This window comes from Pseudorasbora parva, chromosome 5, assembly GCF_024679245.1.
Source record: "Pseudorasbora parva isolate DD20220531a chromosome 5, ASM2467924v1, whole genome shotgun sequence".
In the NCBI taxonomy this organism is placed as follows: Eukaryota; Metazoa; Chordata; class Actinopteri; order Cypriniformes; family Gobionidae; genus Pseudorasbora; species Pseudorasbora parva.
This window is the reverse complement of record NC_090176.1, coordinates 21,148,614-21,169,400: the sequence shown is the minus strand read 5'-3', so window position 1 is coordinate 21,169,400 and position 20,787 is coordinate 21,148,614. Positions and strand designations below refer to the sequence as shown.

General features: G+C 41.2%; 1 protein-coding gene across 1 annotated transcript; it reads left to right on the top strand.

The window, feature by feature from the left end:
- Positions 1 to 654: 654 nt before the first annotated feature.
- slc9a2 (solute carrier family 9 member 2) lies at positions 655 to 20,742 on the top strand. The gene is made up of 12 exons (XM_067443451.1): positions 655 to 1,093; positions 9,358 to 9,821; positions 11,278 to 11,528; positions 13,409 to 13,626; positions 14,139 to 14,338; positions 15,253 to 15,342; positions 15,421 to 15,491; positions 17,150 to 17,317; positions 17,484 to 17,583; positions 18,691 to 18,807; positions 19,060 to 19,150; positions 19,882 to 20,742. Exons 1-12 carry the CDS (start codon positions 841 to 843, stop codon positions 20,238 to 20,240), a joined length of 2,382 nt encoding a protein of 793 aa, XP_067299552.1. The 5' UTR covers positions 655 to 840; the 3' UTR covers positions 20,241 to 20,742.
- The last annotated feature ends 45 nt before the right edge of the window (positions 20,743 to 20,787 follow it).

Sequence of the window (20,787 nt, the reverse complement as noted above, 5' to 3'; positions counted from 1 at the left end):
ACGCATAACGTGAGGTGTGAGCCAAAAGAATAACCTTTGTTTTTATAAGATTTGAAAATTGCGCATTTTAAATGGTTTATTCGGTCACTTGTATTTAAAGAACGCTTCGTGGAAATGTTGTCGATAGATTTTTTTACGATCTATGATGGATTGACGGGTGACGGAAGACCTTGTCTGCCATCTAGTGGTTACATCCTAGCAGACAGTTCTCATAGTGCCATTATTATGCCATATTTAACATTTGAGAGTTTATTAGCTAAAAGGCGGTGAAATGTGTTTGTTTGTTAAAACAGCTTGTTTGAGAGGAACACTTGAATCGGCATTGGGACCGTCGTCACCTTAAAAGGCTTTCACAATTAATACAGTTTAATATAATAACTAGTGTTTTTAGCGGAAACTATCATGACATCATGCGGTGATGTGAACACAATGCGCGAGAAACTATTAGTTTTACTTCGAAAGTGTTTGTTGTGGCATAGCAGGCTAAAAAAAAGCTTTCAGAAAACTTTAAGGAAGCAAAATTATTAAAGGCAAGCACAGACAAATCAGGTGTGGCATCTGTCCTCGACCGGCCCTATCTGATCTGACCAGACCACACACACCTGCTGCGAGAGGCAGAGCCAATTCAGTCTTGACAGAATTGACTGCGGACAATCGTGATTTACTTGATGCTTTAGCATACTAAAGAAATGGCATAGATAGGCTTATATGAAGTCAATATGCAATAGGTTAATTTAAAGGATTTTAATGTTTTAAGGATTTAAGCCTACTTTTTTTCTTTTAGAAATACTTTTTTATATTTCAACTTCTGGCATAGGCTATATGCCTATCAGATAAAATATGGTGCTTAATTTTGATGTAAAGAGGCATCTCAACTTTTTGATTTTGTGCGTATTTTTTCTGTCTGGATTCGCAGTTACTTATAAACCGTCTACCTCTCCATCTAAACTTCCCCCTTGGAAAACGATGGGTGAGACTGCTGACCCGGACCCGGACGAAACAACCCAAACGCTTTTTACACTGAACTACCCCCGTATTCAGATCCCGTTTGAGATTGCTTTATGGGTGCTGCTTGCTTCCTTTGCCAAAATAGGTGAGCAATCACAGATTTTATGGAAAGCTGTTCAACAGATTATTATCTATTTATGTTAGTATGTATTCATTTAAATAACTCTACTAAATGTATTCCGGTTGTACAAGTGTGGCCTATAGATACTTAGTATTTGGTAAACATAAACAATAGTAGGCTATCTATTCCGGACCGGTTATTACCGGTTGTTACTAGCAACATTTTTTATCTCACTAAACAAATAGGGTTTTATTTTATTGTATTGTTTTATGTCCAATGGCTAGTCAGAATGGTAACTTTATTCTGTTCTATTATTCTGTAATTCAGTTTAAAATCTATAATCTACGATAATAAGATAAAATATTTTTTACTTAATGTAGGCCACTTCAATGCACTTCAATGTAGGCATATAAGTAGCCATGAAATGTAGACTACTTGTAATATAGATAATTAAATAAAAAGTTTAATATTTTTAACAAGGATCAAATGTTAAAAGATCTGTAATTTGCCATTATAACTATTTACTGTGCCATGCAAAAGTATTCGGCCCCCTTGAACCTGTGCGACCTTTTGCCACATTTCAGGCTTCAAACATAATGATATGAAACTGTAATTTTTTGTGAAGAATCAACAACAAGTGGGACACAATCATGAAGTAGAACGAAATTTATTGGACATTTCAAACTTTTTTAACAAATCAAAAACTGAAAAATTGGGCGTGCAAAATTATTTGGCCCCCTTAAGTTAATATTTTGTAGCGCCACCTTTTGCTGCGATTACAGCTGTAAGTCGCTTGGGGTATGTCTCTATCAGTTTTTCACATCAAGAGACTGAAATTTTTGCCCATTCCTCCTTGCAGAACAGCTCGAGCTCAGTGAGGTTGATGGAGAGCGTTTGTGAACAACAGCAGTTTTCAGTTCTTTCCACAGATTCTCGATTGGATTGAGGTTTGGACTTTGACTTGGCCATTCTAACACCTGGATATGTTTATTTTTGAACCATTCCATTGTAGATTTTGCTTTATGTTTTGGATCATTGTCTTGTTGGAAGACAAATCTCCGTCCCAGTCTCAGGTCTTTTGCAGACTCCATCAGGTTTTCTTCCAGGATGGTCCTGTATTTGGCTCCATCCATCTTCCCATCAATTTTAACCATCTTCCCTGTCCCTGCTGAAGAAAAGCAGGCCCAAACCATGATGCTGCCACCACCATGTTTGACAGTGGGGATGGTGTGTTCAGGGTGATGAGCTTTGTTGCTTTTTCGTCCAACATAACGTTTTGCATTGTTGCCAAAAAGTTCAATTTTGGTTTCATCTGACCAGAGCACCTTCTTCCTCATGTTTGGTGTGTCTCCCAGGTGGCTTGTGGCAAACTTTAAACAACACTTTTTATGGATATCTTTAAGAAATGGCTTTCTTCTTGCCACTCTTCCATAAAGGCCAGATTTGTGCAGTATACGACTGATTGTTGTCCTATGGACAGAGTCTCCCACCTCAGCTGTAGATCTCTGCAGTTCATCCAGAGTGATCATGGGCCTCTTGGCTGCATCTCTGATCAGTCTTCTCCTTGTATGAGCTAAAAGTTTAGAGGGACGGCCAGGTCTTGGTTGTCACATGCCTGTCCTGTCTTGTGTGCACTTGTGGGTTTTGTTATGTTGAGCATGTGCTCGTGTCCCTGTCAGTTCCCTCCCCCTTGTTATCTGATTATTGGTTAATTTGCCCCACCTGTTCTCCCTCATTATCTGCCTTGTTTGTTCCCTTTATAATCTCCTTGTGTTTGTCAGTCTGTGTTGGATCCTTGTGTATGTTATGTCTGCGTCTTCCGGTTCCCCGTGATTTCTCTGTTGGTATGTTTTTGAGTTATGTTACAGTTCTGATTATGTGTTTTTCCCCCTCGTGGGTTTTTGTGTTGAGTTTATGTTTTATTTTATAATAAATTATAATTTTCTCACTGCACTTGAGTCCTCGCACCAATTTCCTGTTTCCTCGTGTCCGTGACGTAACAGAAGGATCCAACCACTTGAGGACTCAGCAGGACTTGTTTTTTTTTGTTGTTTTCGTTTTTGTTTTTTCTCCCGGTATCCTCCTATGGAGTGGGAGAAGAACCTGCGGGTAATGCGTTACCTGAACTCCCGGTACATCCGTCAACAGGGGACGGATGTGCAACAGTTCGCAGGCAGGTTCCTCAGGGAGGTGGACCATTTTAGACTCAATGAGGCAGAGTGGAAGGAAGCTTTTAATCTCTGCCTCGACATGCCCCTCTCTCCGGAGGTAATGGATAGTATGGGGAGTCTGGGATTCTGGGAATTCATCAACCGCCTGGGCCCCAGTCCTTCCATGGTCCCAGTGCCGGCGGATCATATGCTGGTGGTCCCAGTACCGGCGGATCGTGTTCCGGTGGTCCCGATTCCGGCGGATCGTATTCCGGTGGTCCCAGTACCGGCGGATCGTGTTCCAGTGGTCCTGAAACGGAGGAGGAGAAGGAAGTCTCCCTCCGTGCCTTTTCCGGTGGTCCAAGTTTCAGTGGTCCCTGTGCCGGTGGTCCCTGTGCCGGTGGTCCCAGTGCCGGCGGATCGTGTTCCGGTGGTCCCAATGCTGGCGGATATTATTCCGGTGGTCCCAGTGCTGGCGGATCATGTTCCAGTGGTCCCAGTGCCGGCGGATCGTATTCCGGTGGTCCCAGTGCCGGCGGATCGTGTTCCGGTGGTCCCTGTGCTGGTGGATCGTGCTCCGGTGGTCCCTGTGCCGGTGGATCGTGCTCCGGTGGTCCCTGTGCCGGTGGATCATGTTCCGGTGGTCCCTGTGCCGGTGGATCGTGTTCCGGTGGTCCCTGTGCCGGTGGATCGTGTTCCGGTGGTCCCTGTGCCGGTGGACTCCGTTCCGGTGGTCCCGAGTCCGGAAACGGCCTGGAGGGCTGTGATGGGATGCTTTGTGGTGGCAGTCCTGCATGCGTGGAAGGAGCACAGGGCTTTATCCGAAGCCCCGGAGGCAGTTCCGGTGGTCCCAGTTCCGGTGGATCGTGTGCCGGTGGTCTCAGTTCCGGCGGATCGTGTTCCGGTGGTCCCTGTGCCGGTGGATCGTGTTCCGGTGGTCCCAGTTCTGGCAGATCATGTTCCGGTGGTCCCAATGCCAGCAGATCGTATTCCGGTGGTCCCAGTGCCGGTGGATACTGCTGGACTGGAGAAGTTTCCCCAACGCCCTGCCTGCGCCGCTGAGGCGCCCTGCTCTCCCTGCGCCGCTGAGGCGCCCTGCTCTCCCTGCGCCGCTGAGGCGCCCTGCTCTCCCTGCGCCGCTGAGGCGCCCTGCTCTCCCTGCGCCGCTGAGGCGCCCTGCTCTCCCTGCGCCGCTGAGGCGCCCTGCTCTCCCTGCGCCGCTGAGGCGCCCTGCTCTCCCTGCGCCGCTGAGGCGCCCTGCTCTCCCTGCGCCGCTGAGGCGCCCTGCTCTCCCTGCGCCGCTGAGGCGCCCTGCTCTCCCTGCGCCGCTGAGGCGCCCTGCTCTCCGTGCGCCGCTGAGGCGCCCTGCTCTCCGTGCGCCGCTGAGGCGCCCTGCTCTCCGTGCGCCGCTGAGGCGTCCTGCTCGCCGTGCGCCGCTGAGGCGTCCTGCTCGCCGTGCGCCGCTGAGGCGTCCTGCTCGCCGTGCGCCGCTGAGGCGTCCTGCTCGCCGTGCGCCGCTGAGGCGTCCTGCTCGCCGTGCGCCGCTGAGGCGTCCTGCTCTCCGTGCGCCGCTGAGGCGTCCTGCTCTCCGTGCGCCGCTGAGGCGTCCTGCTCTCCGTGCGCCGCTGAGGCGTCCTGCTCTCCGTGCGCCGCTGAGGCGTCCTGCTCTCCGTGCGCCGCTGAGGCGTCCTGCTCTCCGTGCGCCGCTGAGGCGTCCTGCTCTCCGTGCGCCGCTGAGGCGTCCTGCTCTCCGTGCGCCGCTGAGGCGTCCTGCTCTCCGTGCGCCGCTGAGGCGTCCTGCTCTCACCGCGCCGCTGAGGCGTCCTGCTCTCACCGCGCCGCTGAGGCGTCCTGCTCTCACCGCGCCGCTGAGGCGTCCTGCTCTCACCGCGCCGCTAAAGCGCCCTGCACTCACCGCGCCTCTCTGGCGCGCCCTGCTCTCACCGCGCCTCCCTGGCGCCCTGCGCTACCCGCACTGCCCTGGCTGCCTGAACTCTATGGGCCGCCCCGGCCGCTTGAACTTGGTGGGCCTCCCGAACTCGGTGGGCCGCCCTGGCCATTCGAACTTTTGTGGGCCACCATGGCCTCCTGAACTTTTTGTTTTCCTCGTTCCTCCCTTCTTTACCCCTCCCTTGTCTGTACCTTCTTTGTCTGTCCCTCCCGTGCCCCCCTGGTCTGTCCCTCCCGTCCCTCCCTGGTCTGTCCCTCCCGTCCCTCCCTGGTCTGTCCCTCCCGTCCCGCCCGGGTCTGTCCCTCCCGTCCCTAGTGGAGCGTCTGGTAGCCGCTCCTTAAGGAGGGGGTAATGTCACATGCCTGTCCTGTCTTGTGTGCACTTGTGGGTTTTGTTATGTTGAGCATGTGCTCGTGTCCCTGTCAGTTCCCTCCCCCTTGTTATCTGATTATTGGTTAATTTGCCCCACCTGTTCTCCCTCATTATCTGCCTTGTTTGTTCCCTTTATAATCTCCTTGTGTTTGTCAGTCTGTGTTGGATCCTTGTGTATGTTATGTCTGCGTCTTCCGGTTCCCCGTGATTTCTCTGTTGGTATGTTTTTGAGTTATGTTACAGTTCTGATTATGTGTTTTTCCCCCTCGTGGGTTTTTGTGTTGAGTTTATGTTTTATTTTATAATAAATTATAATTTTCTCACTGCACTTGAGTCCTCGCACCAATTTCCTGTTTCCTCGTGTCCGTGACGTAACATTGGTAGATTTGCAGTGGTCTGATACTCCTTCCATTTCAATATTATCGCTTGCACATTGCTTCTTGGGATGTTTAAAGCTTGGGAAATCTTTTTGTATCCAAATCCGGCTTTAAACTTCTCCGCAACAGTATCTTGGACCTGCCTGGTGTTTTCCTTGTTCTTCATGATGCTCTCTGCACTTTAAACGGACCTCTGAGACTATAATAGTGCAGGTGCATTTATACGGAGACTTGATTACACACAGGTGGACTCTATTTATCATCATTAGTCATTTAGGTCAACATTGGATCATTCAGAGATCCTCACTGAACTTCTGGCGAGTTTGCTGCACTGAAAGTAAAGGGGACAAATAATTTTGCACGCCCAATTTTTCAGTTTTAGATTTGTTAAAAAAGTTTGAAACATCCAATAAATTTCATTCCACCTCATGATTGTGTCCCACTTGTTGTTGATGCATGAATGCATTTGTCTGACTCACTTTTGCATGTTTAATCACAGCTGTGCTGATATAGAGCCACATTGCACAACTGTGAGTGTGATATTTTATATCCCTTAAAAATAAAAAGTTTATTCAAGTGTGCTATTACTATTTTAACTAAAAAATAATTGTGTATACTTTCAGTCTTTACTTTTCAGAAATAATTAAAATTACAGTAAAACTTTACAATATGCACCAATATGCATTCATTCATGCTTAACTAATGCACAGATAATCATAAGTTAATGTATGATTTATGAAGAACTAAACCATTTATTAATGATTACTGCATCCACAACTAGATTCTAATTAATAGATTAAGTAATCAATAAATTGTTATTAGTTAAATGTGTCATATTGTATTAATTCCTTAATAACATATTATAATTAATTCATATGCTAATTTCCACAATGGCTGAAGCCATGCATTTCAACTTCCAGTTGCCTGCTTTAATTAATCATTAGCTAACGATTTGAAAAGGTATCATTATGTTCAACCGCTCACCCCTCCCTTTTGAAGATCATAGAGAAGCTACGAGAGTATCTAGTGCTCTACAGAGCAGTTTGTCCGTTTAGGGCTACTGTCGGGACATAGCGCTGCAAACTAGTGACTTCACTGTAAGGGGACCAGCAGTCAGTATTGTTAACTCTCGATAGACAAATAAGCAACTGCAGCTTCAAAAACAGGCCCAAATTTATTATTTTTTTTATCAATAAATGAGCCTGCAACATATTAAACTGAAATCTCTCTGAGTTTGAAAAGCAAAAACAGATGTGATTTTACGAAAATCATAAAATAAAGGGCATGCAATATCCTCCAATCAGCAGTGAACAGAACAGGTTTGGAGATTGAAAAAGAGAAAAAGTGGCGTGAAGGCCAATTATGATAACCCATAGTCAGAGTTAGTACACTGCACACATATTAGGAGCAGTGAGTAGTGAACACACACTGCAAACTGTGAAAAAGATAAGCCCTGCATCTCAATGTGCCTATCTGCCCTAAAAAGTTTTAAAAATGATTAATGCCATATACTATTTAGGACGGATAACATGCACATTGGACACATGCAAGCACTAAGGGAGCGCTGCAGTATAGCCACATATTTATAATAAAATTAATTTGAATGATATCTACTGTTATTATTAGTATAGGTCTACTTGTGTGTGTGTGTGTGTGTGTGTGTGTGTGTGTTTAAATAATAGCCTGTAATGATAAATGCATTATAAAACATATTGTTATAATTAAATTAAGGGGGGGGGGGGGGTGAAATGCTGTTTCATGCATACTGAGCTTTTTACACTGTTAAAGACTTGGATTCCCATCCTAAACATAGACAAAGTTTCAAAAACTAATGTTGGACGTTTGATGGAGTATTTCTGTGTTAAAAATACTCCTTCTGGTTTCTCACAAGTTTCGGAGAGTTTTTTTCGAGTATGGGTCGGCTTGACGTCGATAGAGCGGAAGGTCCTTGTATGGGCCGTACGGGCTCTTCTCCCGGTAGGGTGCGCGGGCGTGACTAGAGCGAGAGAGGAAATGCACGCCCATAAACACTCTCTCAGGTGCAGATCGACTCGTCCGTGAACACTTATGTCGTTATAGTCCACGCCGCGCTCCACTTTATTCCTATGGGTGACATCAAGCGACTTCAATGCTTCAGCACAGCATTCCGGGAAGGCAGCGCTGTATTTAAACCGATTTGAACGCAGAAATGACGGGAAGCTTCACAACATCGCTTCAGTCGCGTCGCAAAGTCGATCTCCATGGTCACTGCTGTCACAGGACTTCACCAATCATACCAAAGAAGTGTGTTTTTGACGGAGCGGTCCCAGCGATAAAGGTTCAGTCCTGCTTTGGAAGCAGCCGGTGAGTAAAACTGCTTCAAATGTCTGTGCTCTTGGCTATCGTCGCGTGAGTAAACATCAGTAAACGACACGATCGCGTGCTTCGTCATTCAAATGCGCTAACGGTTACTCCATTGTTGTTCTATGTATAACGTTACTCTAGTCTGACGTGCAAAACTGTTTTGCTTGCTACTGCTAAGGTTTAGTCGCAATCATGTCCTCATAAACTGCGAGTAAAGACACAAATGTTGACAGGCCACTAAATACAGTACATACCACAGAGACGGACGTCCTGCTGTTGCTGTTTCTCCTGTTCAATTTATTTCAGCCTCCGAATCTGATTCTGGATCATATATCTATTAGCTGAATCTGATCGATAGCCATGAGTTCCTCCACGCTTGAGGACGTCACCGCTTTGTGCGCACTCGTCATTCTTTAGCTCCGCCCACACGATACGCCTCCAGGCGCTTGTTTTTTTCTGGAAAGACTCGGTACAGCCTATATTTCTTTTATAAATATAATAAAACTAAAGACTTTTCGGAGATATGAAGGATGCAATACTACTCTATAGGTACTCAAGATTGACATGAGATTGACTGAAACTGAGTGTTTCACCCCCCCTTTAAGTGCCACTCCTCCCTGTTTCCTCTCCATATATGCTGGTGGCATTGTTTGTAAAAATGAATATTTACTAACGATCATTATGTGCATTTATATAACATCAGGCCATCAATTTGAACATGATTTTTCTTCAATGAGGGGGGAGGTCGAGGTTGCATGAGGTCGAATTACTACAACACTTGTATCACTGTTGTGAATGGCTTTTAGCTGTGAGAAGACAGTTAAAAGTTCATAAAATGAAGTTGAAGTATACTTATTCTTAGTAAAGGATACAACAGTTTGACGGTATGTAAATAAATAAGAAACAATCACAGTGTCTTAAAAAAACTCTTTTGTGTGTGGAACTACTTTCTTCCTCCACGGATTCAAACAAGTAGAGTAAAACAGTATACATTCCCAGTGCTGATACTATTGAAATATCTCAGCCCATCAGATTCGAAGACTAGAACTAACTGATGTGTATTATGTACATTATATATTGCTTTTTTCTGAATAGGTTTTCATGTCTACCATAAGATCACGGTCTGGGTGCCAGAATCCTGTTTGCTGATCTCCATTGGTCTCATAGTGGGGGGCATCATGCACTCGGTGCACGAGGAGCCACCGGCAGTGCTCACCTCCAACGCCTTTTTCCTTTACATGTTGCCACCCATTGTTCTAGACTCAGGCTACTTCATACCCACTCGGCCTTTTTTTGAGAATATTGGCACGGTGCTGTGGTTTGCTGTGGTTGGCACCTTGTGGAATTCCATTGGCATTGGCATCTCCTTGTTTGCCATCTGCCAGATCGAGGCTTTTGGTGTGCAGGACATCAGCCTGCAGGAGAACCTCCTATTTGCCTCCATCATCTCAGCCGTAGAACCGGTTGCTGTGCTCACTGTGTTTGAGGACATCGGCATCCACGAGCAGCTCTATATTGTTGTATTTGGAGAGTGCCTGTTCAATGATGCTGTCACTGTGGTAAGTGATTTGTGCAGTCTTGACATACAAAACCAAATGAAGTGTGAGACAGAGAAATGGATTTGGGACAAAGATTAATGCACTGCCACTCTCCATGGGAAATGTGATTGGAACACGTTTCTATTTGGCACGTCAGTCACATATGCTCTGATCAAGAACTGTTTTGAAGATGTACCCTGTGTAAAAGCAGGCAGAGATTCAGAGTTACTTCATTCATAAAAGTTTGTTTCTTCGAAGGGAAATAAGCTTGTCCCCTTTCAAATATTGCCCTAGTAACAGATTATCTGAATTCCAGAATGTAACACAAGCCAGCGTATAACTGCTCTGTCATACAGGCTATACATCATGGCAAACACAATTATCTTCAGAAGCTATGATTTTAATCTTGCCTTACTTTATTATGTCAAACATAAAACAAGTATTTAGGCACAATTAAATGTCTTGCTTTGTATTACATTTGAACTGGAATAGTAATAGCTCAAATTCAGATAAACAATTCAGAGCAGTGTTTTGGCTTCTTTTTGACACTAGAATGCTTTGACACAACAACAACAAAAATATAAGTGATATATGTGCTACAATTACCAGAGATGCAAAGTATTTGATTAATTGTACTTTATTACTGTAAGTATTATTTTGAGGAATTTGTACTTATCCAGTATGTATACTTAAGGCCCAATCACACCAAGAAGAATAACTTTAAAGATAACTATAACGATAATAATATAACATTCACATCAACACACGATATTATGTTTATTATAAACTTGTGCTTGAAACAGGGTGGATTCTGAATGGTTTAAATTGTTAAAGGATATCCAATGTTTTTATCATTAATTAGTTGGAATGAATCGTTCTGAAAGGGATTCCAATTATATCATTCTGTGCCATTATCATTATTGTTGTGGTGACTGCTATTCGTTTATATTTAGAATGATTTCGTTATAGTTATCGTCCTTGGTGTGAAGAGGACTTTACTTTTAATCTTACATTTCTAAGACAAAAATGATTGTGGCGTGTTAAGCCATTGTGGTTAAACTGGTTACTCAATTTACAATCTTAATTGTAGATTAATTGTAAAAGTACATTTTTAGTTAGATACAATACAATACATACTTGACACTACTTGTAAACTACTACTAAAAATAAAATAAAAATAGTGCTTTACATTGTTTAATTAATAGTTTTTCATTGTTTAGCCACCACAGCTTAAAACAAAGGAGATTAAGCAAGGCCATGTAACTTTGCCTTAGACAAAACCACAGTAAAGTGAAGTAATGTACACAATTTCATGGCAAGTAATCCTATTACATGTGTTTACACATGTGATGTTCTGCATGTTGTAATCTTCACATTTGTTCTCTAATTTGAAAGTTTTGCATATTTTGTATTTTTGCATCAATTGTGTACTATATGTGTCAGTGTCTGTAGCTCTCATGTTTTTTTTTTTCTCCAGGTGCTGTATAATCTTTTCAATCATGTAGCAGTGACGCCTGTGGTTGAAGCTGGAGAAGTTTTTCTGGACATTGGTAATTTTTTTGTGGTGGGTTTGGGCGGTGTGCTTTTAGGCCTACTGTTTGGCTTTGTGGCAGCCTTCACCACACGCTTTACTGGAAAAGTGAGAGAGATCGAGCCTCTAATCATCTTCCTGTACAGTTACCTGGCCTACCTCTTAGCTGAGCTCTTTGCCATCTCCAGCATCATGGCGTAAGTAAGGGGTCCTTACCCAGCTAATACAAATATGTTCTAAGAGCATTTTGCTAATGTTATCATTAAGTTACAAAACGTTATAGGGTAAGCAATTTTCGGAGAGGCTAGCAATAGCGAGCTAGCTTTGAAAGCATAAGAGCCACCCTCCCTTTGAGTGTCTGAAAAGCCACACCTTCAAAACACATGAACACGTACAGCAGTGAGCAAACAAAAAGCTTCAAGAGAGACGGCGTTAAAGTACCTCATGTTTCAAAGCACATACCATTACAATAATAGTGAACATAAACAACTTAAAGATAACTGACCTGTACCATCTGACTGCTGCATATTCATATCAGCATTGATAGCGCTGCCATTGAAATGCATACATTTTAGTCAGAAACCGCTCAGAGTATAAAGTCACGTGTTTCCATCTCTTCTAAATTACAGTAGTTATAGTGTAAACACAACATAAACTTGTTGTTTTGGTTCAGGAGGAACTGTAAAAGGTAGCGGCTGTTTCGGTTGTGGTGCTTAGTGATTGATGTCTGTTGAACCGAATGGAATGATTGGATAAACATTTTATGTTCTACGCCTTCCACAGATGATATACACTGTTCAGGCATAACATTATGACTTAATATTGTGTTGGTTCTTTTTTGCTGCCAAAACAAATCTGACTTGTCGAAGCATGGACTCCACTAGACCCCTGGTGTGCTGTGGTATCTGGCCCCAAGTCAACACCTCAAACTCGTTGCTGTTCTCCTCAAACCATTCCTGAACCATTTTTGCTTTGTGGCAGGGCGCATTATCCTGCTAAAAGAGGCCACAGCCACCAGGGAATACCATCTGAAAGGGTGTACATGGTCTGCAACAAGACTTACGTAGGTGGAACGTGTCAAAGCAACATCCACATAGATGGCATGACCCAAGGTTTCCCAGCAGAACATTGTCCACATCACACTGCCTCTGTCCGCTTGCCTTCCTCCCGTAGTGGATCCTGGTGCCATGTGTTCCCCAGGTGAGCGACACACATGCACCCGGCCATCCATGTGAGGTAAAAGAAAATGTGATTCATCAGACCAGGCCACCTTCTTCCCTTACTCCATAGTCCATGTGCCAACTGTTCGCCACTTTCAGCAGTGGACAGGGATCAGCATGCATGGGTACTCGGATTGGTCTGCAGCTGTGCAGCCCCATACGCAATGAACTGCACTGTATATTCTGACACCTTTCTGTCAGAACCAGCATTAACTTTTTGAGCAATTTGAGCTACAGTAGCTTGTCTGTTTGATCGGACCACATGGACCAGCCTCCCCTTGTGCATCAATGAGCCTTGGCCACCCAAGGGTGTTGCTTGTGTTATTCACTTCACCTGTCATAATGTTTTGCCTGACCGGTGTTTATACATTAAAACCATTTAACTTAGTGATTGCTGTTAGGATGTGAAGAGACTTTCAACCAGCATAGCAAAAAATATTTCTGGAACTAGTCGCCTTTAATTCTGTTATCAGAATATTAAAAACATGTTTTTTAAATGTTTTAAAAATGCTTTTTCTTGATTATGCGAACAATAAGGGAACATTCTATTTTGCAAACATTATGTGATGGTTACATTTGATTGTTCTGTGAACATACTAAAACAATAATAACATTAAAAAATGTTAGGCAAACTTCCAAAGAAAACATTTCAGATGTTTTCCCCCATTTGTGCTAATGTCTTGTGAACATTATTAAACACCAGATAACTTTGAAAAAAAAGTATATTAATGCTACTGTATGACTTTATGTTTGTTCATAACTTTGAGAGAACTTTTTCAGAACATTAGGAAAGTTCTGAGTCCAGATATCTGAAAATAACATTAATTTTCCTGAATGTTGTGCTCCTGTTTCTACAGTATTGTCATCTGTGCTTTGACTATGAAGTATTACGTGGAGGAAAATGTATCCCAGCGTTCCTGCACCACTATTCGCCATGTCATTAAGATGGTTGGAAGTGTGTCAGAAACTCTGATCTTTTTCTTCTTGGGTGTTGTTACCGTAACAACAGAGCATGAGTGGAACTGGGGTTATATCCTCTTTACTCTGCTATTTGCTCTACTTTGGAGAGGCCTGGGTATGGGAGATTTTTTGTGAATTATAAAGAATGCTCATATTATTAGGATGTTTTTAATAGTACCATCTCTTATTGTCATTGGTTACAATTAAACAATATTGTCACAGCTGTGCTGCTGACACACCAGCATGAACAATTCATCAAGGAAGAAATATAAGTAACTTACATTTTATATGAGTAAATTATATAACTAACATACAGATACAGTTACCAGTAAGTTTGCATATTTTTGCTACACAAACAGAAATATATCCAATCAAAGTAGAGTCAATTGTTGCATCACAAGGTTGTGTTTTGTTACAGAATTAATCAGTGTTTTGATCAAACATATGTTAGGAATGATTCAAAGAGTCACTCATAAAGATAACTTCACTACCTTCTGGCCTAATGATGTAACCTGTAAAATATATTTACCACTAATGCACAGTTTTGTTTTACAACTGAAATGACATCATTTTAGTTATTGGCTCAAATGTTATTATATTCCTTATATTTCCTTTCCTTTCTTTTAGGAATCCTGGTCCTAACGCAGATCATTAACCCCTTCCGCACGATTCCTTTCAGCTTTAAAGATCAGTTTGGTTTGGCCTATGGTGGGCTGAGAGGAGCCGTGTCATTTGCCTTGGCCTTCACTCTCCCTGAGAGCATTGGTCACAAAAAGCTATTCATCACAGGCACAATTGTCATCATCATCTTCACAGTGTTCATTCAGGTACCTTAAAGGGATAGTTCACTTTGAAATAAAATTTTGATATGTTTTAGCTTACCTCATGGGCATCCGAGATGTTGGAGTATTTGTTTCCCCAGTAGTTGGTCGATGGGGGATTGTTTCATTTGGACTTCTCTGTGTATGCTCTTTGAGGTGGTGACCATAGACCTGCATTATGTGTGGCACAGACAAGAACGGTTTGACCTAAAATGATCAAAATTGAAACTACTGGGGAAACAAATACTCCTACATCTTGGATGCCCATGAGGTAAGCTAAAACATATCAAAATTTAATTTCAAAGTGAACTATCCCTTTAAGAACTGAGCCTTACAGACAAGCACAAACATGAGCCATCTTACAAGTACACTAGTAACTTTTGTAGTGATGTTAGGCTATGCATATGAGGCCCTGTTTACACCTTGTATAAAGATGTTTTGGTCAATTGGATCACAAGTGGCCAACACTAAAACAGGTGTAAACAGGGTCTAAAACGTTAAAAACTTGTCCACTTTCAACCACTTCAAGAGGTATTCGAAAACCCATTTGACTGGATTGCTTTCATACTGTAGACACTGATGTGTTAGAATGTGTTCTAACAGCCACAAAAGATCACCAGAGGGGATTTAAAATTTGTCGGCTGAAGACCCCAGTTTGGTTTGAAGATGAAAAACGTACCAAGCACAATGTTCTCTCACAATTACTGATTTCTAACATGCACTCACAGCATTCGGCATAGTCTTTCTGAGCAGAAATTAAATTTACAGAACAGCATTTGTTTGAATTAGAACATTTTGTAACAATATAAATGTTGTTATTGTCACTTCTGATAAATTTAATGCATCCTTGCTGAATAAAAGTGTTAACTCTGACAGCAGACGTTTAAACTATATAGTGTATAAAGACTTTCTTTTTGCAGGGAATTACAATAAGACCACTTCTAAAATTAATGAATGTTCGTAAGACAAACCGAAACCTTGAGACCATCAATGTTGAGATTCACAAAAGGGTATGTTTTCATTTCATTTAAACTTACTTAATAATCTAGATCAGTTTAGTTAGTCTTGATGCCATTACTCTGTTTCAGATAATGGAGCACACAGTTGCAGGGATAGAAGATCTATGTGGACAATGGAGTCACTACTACTGGAAAGACAAGTAAGAGTTACATAAGACTCTTACATTTTAGTTCCCCCACACACACTACACAGCTTTTCTGAATATTAAAGTACAGTTCTCTGCTGACAGCGACTTAGTAGAAGTATTTCAGTGTCATGTTTCCACTTTCCTCATTTCTTTAGTGCCACCAGTTAGACTAGTCTAACAGCTCTGTCTCAGAAATATGCTTACAGTGCCTTGCGAAAGTTTTTGGCCCCCTTGAACTTTGCGCCCTTTTGCCACATTTCAGGCTTCAAATATAATGATATGAAACTGTAATTTTTTGTGAAGAATCAACAACAAGTGGGACACAATCATGAAGTGGAATGAAATGTATTGGATATTTCAAACTTTTTTAACAAATCAAAAACTGAAAAATTGGGCGTGCAAAATTATTCGTCCCCTTTACTTTCAGGGCAGCAAACTCTCTCCAGAAGTTCAGTGAGGATCTCTGAATGATCCAATGTTGACCTAAATGACTAATGATGATAAATTGAGTCCACCTGTGTGTAATCAAGTCTCCGTATAAATGCACCTGCACTGTGATAGTCTCAGAGGTCCGTTTAAAGCGCAGAGAGCATCATGAAGAACAAGGAACACACCAGGCAGGTCCGAGATACTGTTGGGGAGAAGTTTAAAGCCAGATTTGGATACAAAAAGATTTCCCAAGCTTTAAACATCCCAATGAGCACTGTGCAAGCGATAATATTGAAATGGAAGGAGTATCAGACCACTGCAAATCTACTAAAACCTGGCCGTCCCTCTAAACTTTCAGTTCACACAAGGAGAAGACTGATCAGAGATGCAGCCAAGAGGCCCATGATCACTCTGGATGAACTGCAGAGATCTACAGCTGAGGTGGGAGACTCTGTCCATAGGACAACAATCAGTCGTATAGGACGGAGATTTGTCTTCCAACAAGACAATGATCCAAAACATAAAGCAAAATCTACAATGTAATGGTTCAAAAATAAACATATCCAGGTGTTAGAATGGCCAAGTCAAAGTCCAGACCTGAATCCAATCGAGAATCTTTGGAAAGAACTGAAAACTGCTGTTCACAAACGCTCTCCATCCAACCTCACTGAGTTGTTCTGCAAGGAGGAATGGGCAAAAATGTCAGACTCTCGATGTGCAAAACTGATAGAGACATACCTTAAGCGACTTACAGCTGTAATCGCAGCAAAAGGTGACGCTACAAAGTATTATCTTAAGGGGGCCGAATAATTTTGCACGCCCAATTTTTCAGTTTTTGATTTGTTAAAAAAGTTTGAAATATCCAATAAATGTCGTTCCACTTCATGATTGTGTCCCACTTGTTGTTGATTCTTCACAAAAAATTACAGTTTCATATTATTATGTTTGAAGCCTGAAATGTGGCAAAAGGTCGCAAAGTTCAACGGGGCCGAATACATTCGCAAGGCACTTTATTTAAATTAATTTATCATAAAGAATATTCTGTTAGTTACTACCACAGCTATTACCCTTGCAAACTTTAGTTTTGGATTTTTTTTGGAAAACTATATTTATTCAGTGACTCAGTTTATATGTGGGAGTAAAATATAAATGTACAAAGTCCAGTACATACTGTTATCTGTTATATGTGATGTTGATTTTGAGATTCATTTGTTTTGATCTATAAACTCTTCGATTGTCAGGTTCATGAAGTTTAATAACCGGATCATTCGCAAGATTTTAATCCGTGATAGTCGTCCAGAGTCGAGCATTGTGGCTCTGTATAAGAAACTGGAGCTTCAGAACGCCATGGAGATTCTGGACACAATGTCTGGTGACATCAGCGCAGCTCCCTCTTTAATTTCATTACAGTACGTCTCCTTTATGCACAGTCACTTCTTTTACTATCCTGTGCTTCTTAGAAATCTCAGAAACTAGTTTTACTTTGTCTGAATTTAGCAATCATTTCCAGATGGTCACAGGAGTATCACAATGATTTGCTTCCAGTTGATTTCTGTTCTCTGTTATCTTTTATAGTGAAGAGACAAAGAATGCCTCAAGGAAGAAGATTTTGCCATCTGATGTGACAAATATGCACAAACTCTTATCGAAAAACATGTACAAGATCAGACAGAGAGTGAGTTGTGACAGAACGTACAATATTGGTATTGCTGAAACAAAATTTTAGAAAACAACACTAAGTACTTCAAATTCTATGTTATTTAGGTTAGTTATAGTAAATTCAAATCCAAATTCAAATATTTTTCTATCATAGCTTTGCTATTGTTACAGAAGCAAGCTAGCAAGAGCTGTGTAAACCTCACTCGCCTGGCCTCAAGAGGCATGCTAGCGACTGACGCTAAAGGCTGCAGCCTTTAGTGTCCTTAAGGTGCCTGCCACCCACGCCGGTTCGAATCCTGCTCGGAGTGGGTAGAGAAGGACAGGTTACATTTGGTGCTGCATGTGACCCGGATGGGAGTGAGGTTTTAGAGGAGTGAGGTTTAGGGGCGCTCTAGCAACTGACGCTTACTGCGGTCTTTAGTGTCCTTGTTAAAGTACCTGCCTCTCACACAAGAGACCCCAGTACAAATCTGCTCTGAGCAGGTCTAGTAGGACAGGTTACATTTGATGCCATGACCTGAATGAGAGTGAGGTTTAGGGGGGTGAGTTTAATGGAGACAAGCTAGGGAGAGCTGTATGGGTAAACCTCACTCCCCTGGCCTCAAGAGGTGCTCTAGCAACTGACGCTAGAGACACTTTTTAGCATGGAAGCATCCCATGATTTGAGTCAGACTGGGGACACTATGTATAACAATATGCAAAGTAATGCACTAAAGGTGTATTTTTAGAAATAATTATAAAGGTTGTTATAATAAAGGTAATTATCAAAGTGAAGTCAACAACCAAAAATGCCACAAAAAAGGGTGTGCTTAATATGAAGTTTCAGAACATCCCAGTACCATAGCTACAATTTGACTAATAAATTAATTAATTACAAATTAATTATATTTAGGGTAATGAACGACAGCTATTTTTGTGGTAAATTTGTGATGATGTTATATGGTCCAGAAACATGTTACACTGAACAAAGACTATGTTTTATAGAAAAGTTTAATGTTTTCTTAAATAATTCAGTTTTGTATGTGGATTAAGTAGTGGGCCATAAAATGATTAATGTTTATTTTACTAATTTATTGTCCCTTGCAATATTTCACAATTGTTTTTTATTGATTATGCTTCACAGACAGTATCTTATACCAATAAGCATTCATTACCCAATGATATCACAGCCAGAGAGATCCTGATAAGGAGGCACACAAGCTTACGACGCAGCCTCAGAGCCGGAAGCTTCCATGGCACTGTATGTAACACTACAATGAGAGCACTTATTTATACAGGGTACAAAAAACAACAAAAGGATGTCATTTAAAATCAAATGTTACACATAGTGATTTGTAGAGTATATATATATATATATATATATATATATATATATATATATATATATATATATATATATATATATATATATATATATATATACTGACTCAATATGGACATTAGTCTTATTTTCTGTCACTGACCTTTTCCTTGCTCTTCTCTGCTGCACCAGAATGCTCCAAAAATGTCTCGGAAGTTTTTGTCTCTGCCAATGGGTCAGAGTCTGAACTCTGGATTTCCTCCAGGGAGATTCGGTCACAGCGGTGAGAGAATATATACAGTATTATAGCAGTTATTGAACCAAATCTAGCTCACCCTCTGGTCCTACAGGTTTTGCATAGAGACAGCAACTGACTTACCAACCCGATCACACATAAATGCGTATAAATAGTACGAGTGTGCAATGTCGTGGAATGTATACGCCAAATGTACAAGACCTCAATTATGTCTCTTCACAATTTAAAACTTTGTTTAATATGACGAAGTGAGATAAATGCCCTAGCGTTCCAAAGTTTGAGGTTGGTAAGATTTGTTAAGATGAAATCTCTTTTACTCAGTAAGACTGCATTTATTTCATATACATTACACTGAAATGTATTCCTGTGATGGCAATGCTTTTCAGCATCAGTCTTCTGTGTCAGATGATCCTTCAGAAATCATTGTAACATGCAAATTTTCTGCTCAAAAAACATTTTTTATTATTATCAATGTTGAAAACAGTTGTGCTGCTTAATATTTTAGTAAAAAAACGTGATCAATTTTTTCAAAATTGTTGGATGAATTCAAAAGAACAGCATTTATGTGAAATAGAAATAATTATGTGGTTATTTGTCATGCTTTTCTAATGAACATCTAGAGGAGAGTTTTACATTTATGTAGGTCAAGGAATTTTAATATATATATATATATATATATATATATATATATATATATATATATATATATATATATATATATATATATATATATATATATATATATATTGTCTTTTTAGGAGATGGTGATACAGAAACCGAGATTGACTATCCGTCAAACAGGCCCATGTTCAGGCATCCACAAAGATTGTCATCTAAATCAGTGAAGTCTCTAAGGCCGCTAGATGCCCTGAAGGAAGTGGCTTCCTCTGTGAACATGCTGGATGAACAAAATGAGGAGCAGAGGGACTACAGGACGTCACATGTGAGGTCAAACATCAGCCATTCAGGACATCAGACCTCAAATATGCCTCATGACTCGTCTAGAAACTATAGTGAAAAAGACTGTGAGGGTGAGGAACAGCCGTCTCCTCACACATGGGTACAGAAACCACAGAATGATGTACAACGGCCTTTAATGAGGAGACCACCACGCTGATCTGTTAATACAGCTGTACTGCTATTACATGTGGACGAGATTACACAACTAAAACACTCGCTAGAGAGAAAGGGCATAATTTATTCCATGTTTAACACAATCCCAAAATATTCCTACATGAGAATTTACATAAGAGCTTTCTATCACACTAAAGCCATCAGAAATTGTGACATTAAAACCACACAATGTATGCTTCATGTGCATTTAAATTTTAAATTGGGTGCATTGTCATTTTCCTTTATATATTTTTATTATTATTTTAATTTACCGAATTGAACATTAGTATTTATTTATTGAAGTTAATTACATTATTTAGGCACAGCTAAATGTAATAAATTAAACCATTACTTGATGGTGGAATTCGGAGTAGGCTCAGGCTACTTTTATTTTTATTTGATAGAAGAAAAAAAACATTATGTTCTTAGACAAAAATATGTGTAATTATGCTGAGGTGTGAACACTATTACTGATATGAACAAAAAAACCCTTATAACAACATCCATTCAGATGATGATAAAAATTGGAACAAAAACAATACTAAAAGAAA

Coding starts and splice junctions, on each gene's coding strand:
- slc9a2 (XM_067443451.1), top strand. CDS start 841: ATGGTGCTTAATTTTGATGTAAAGAGGCATCTCAACTTTTTGATTTTG. Junction 15,343..15,420: donor ATGTTGAGATTCACAAAAGG/GTATGTTTTCAT, acceptor ACTCTGTTTCAG/ATAATGGAGCACACAGTTGC. Junction 15,492..17,149: donor CACTACTACTGGAAAGACAA/GTAAGAGTTACA, acceptor TTCGATTGTCAG/GTTCATGAAGTTTAATAACC.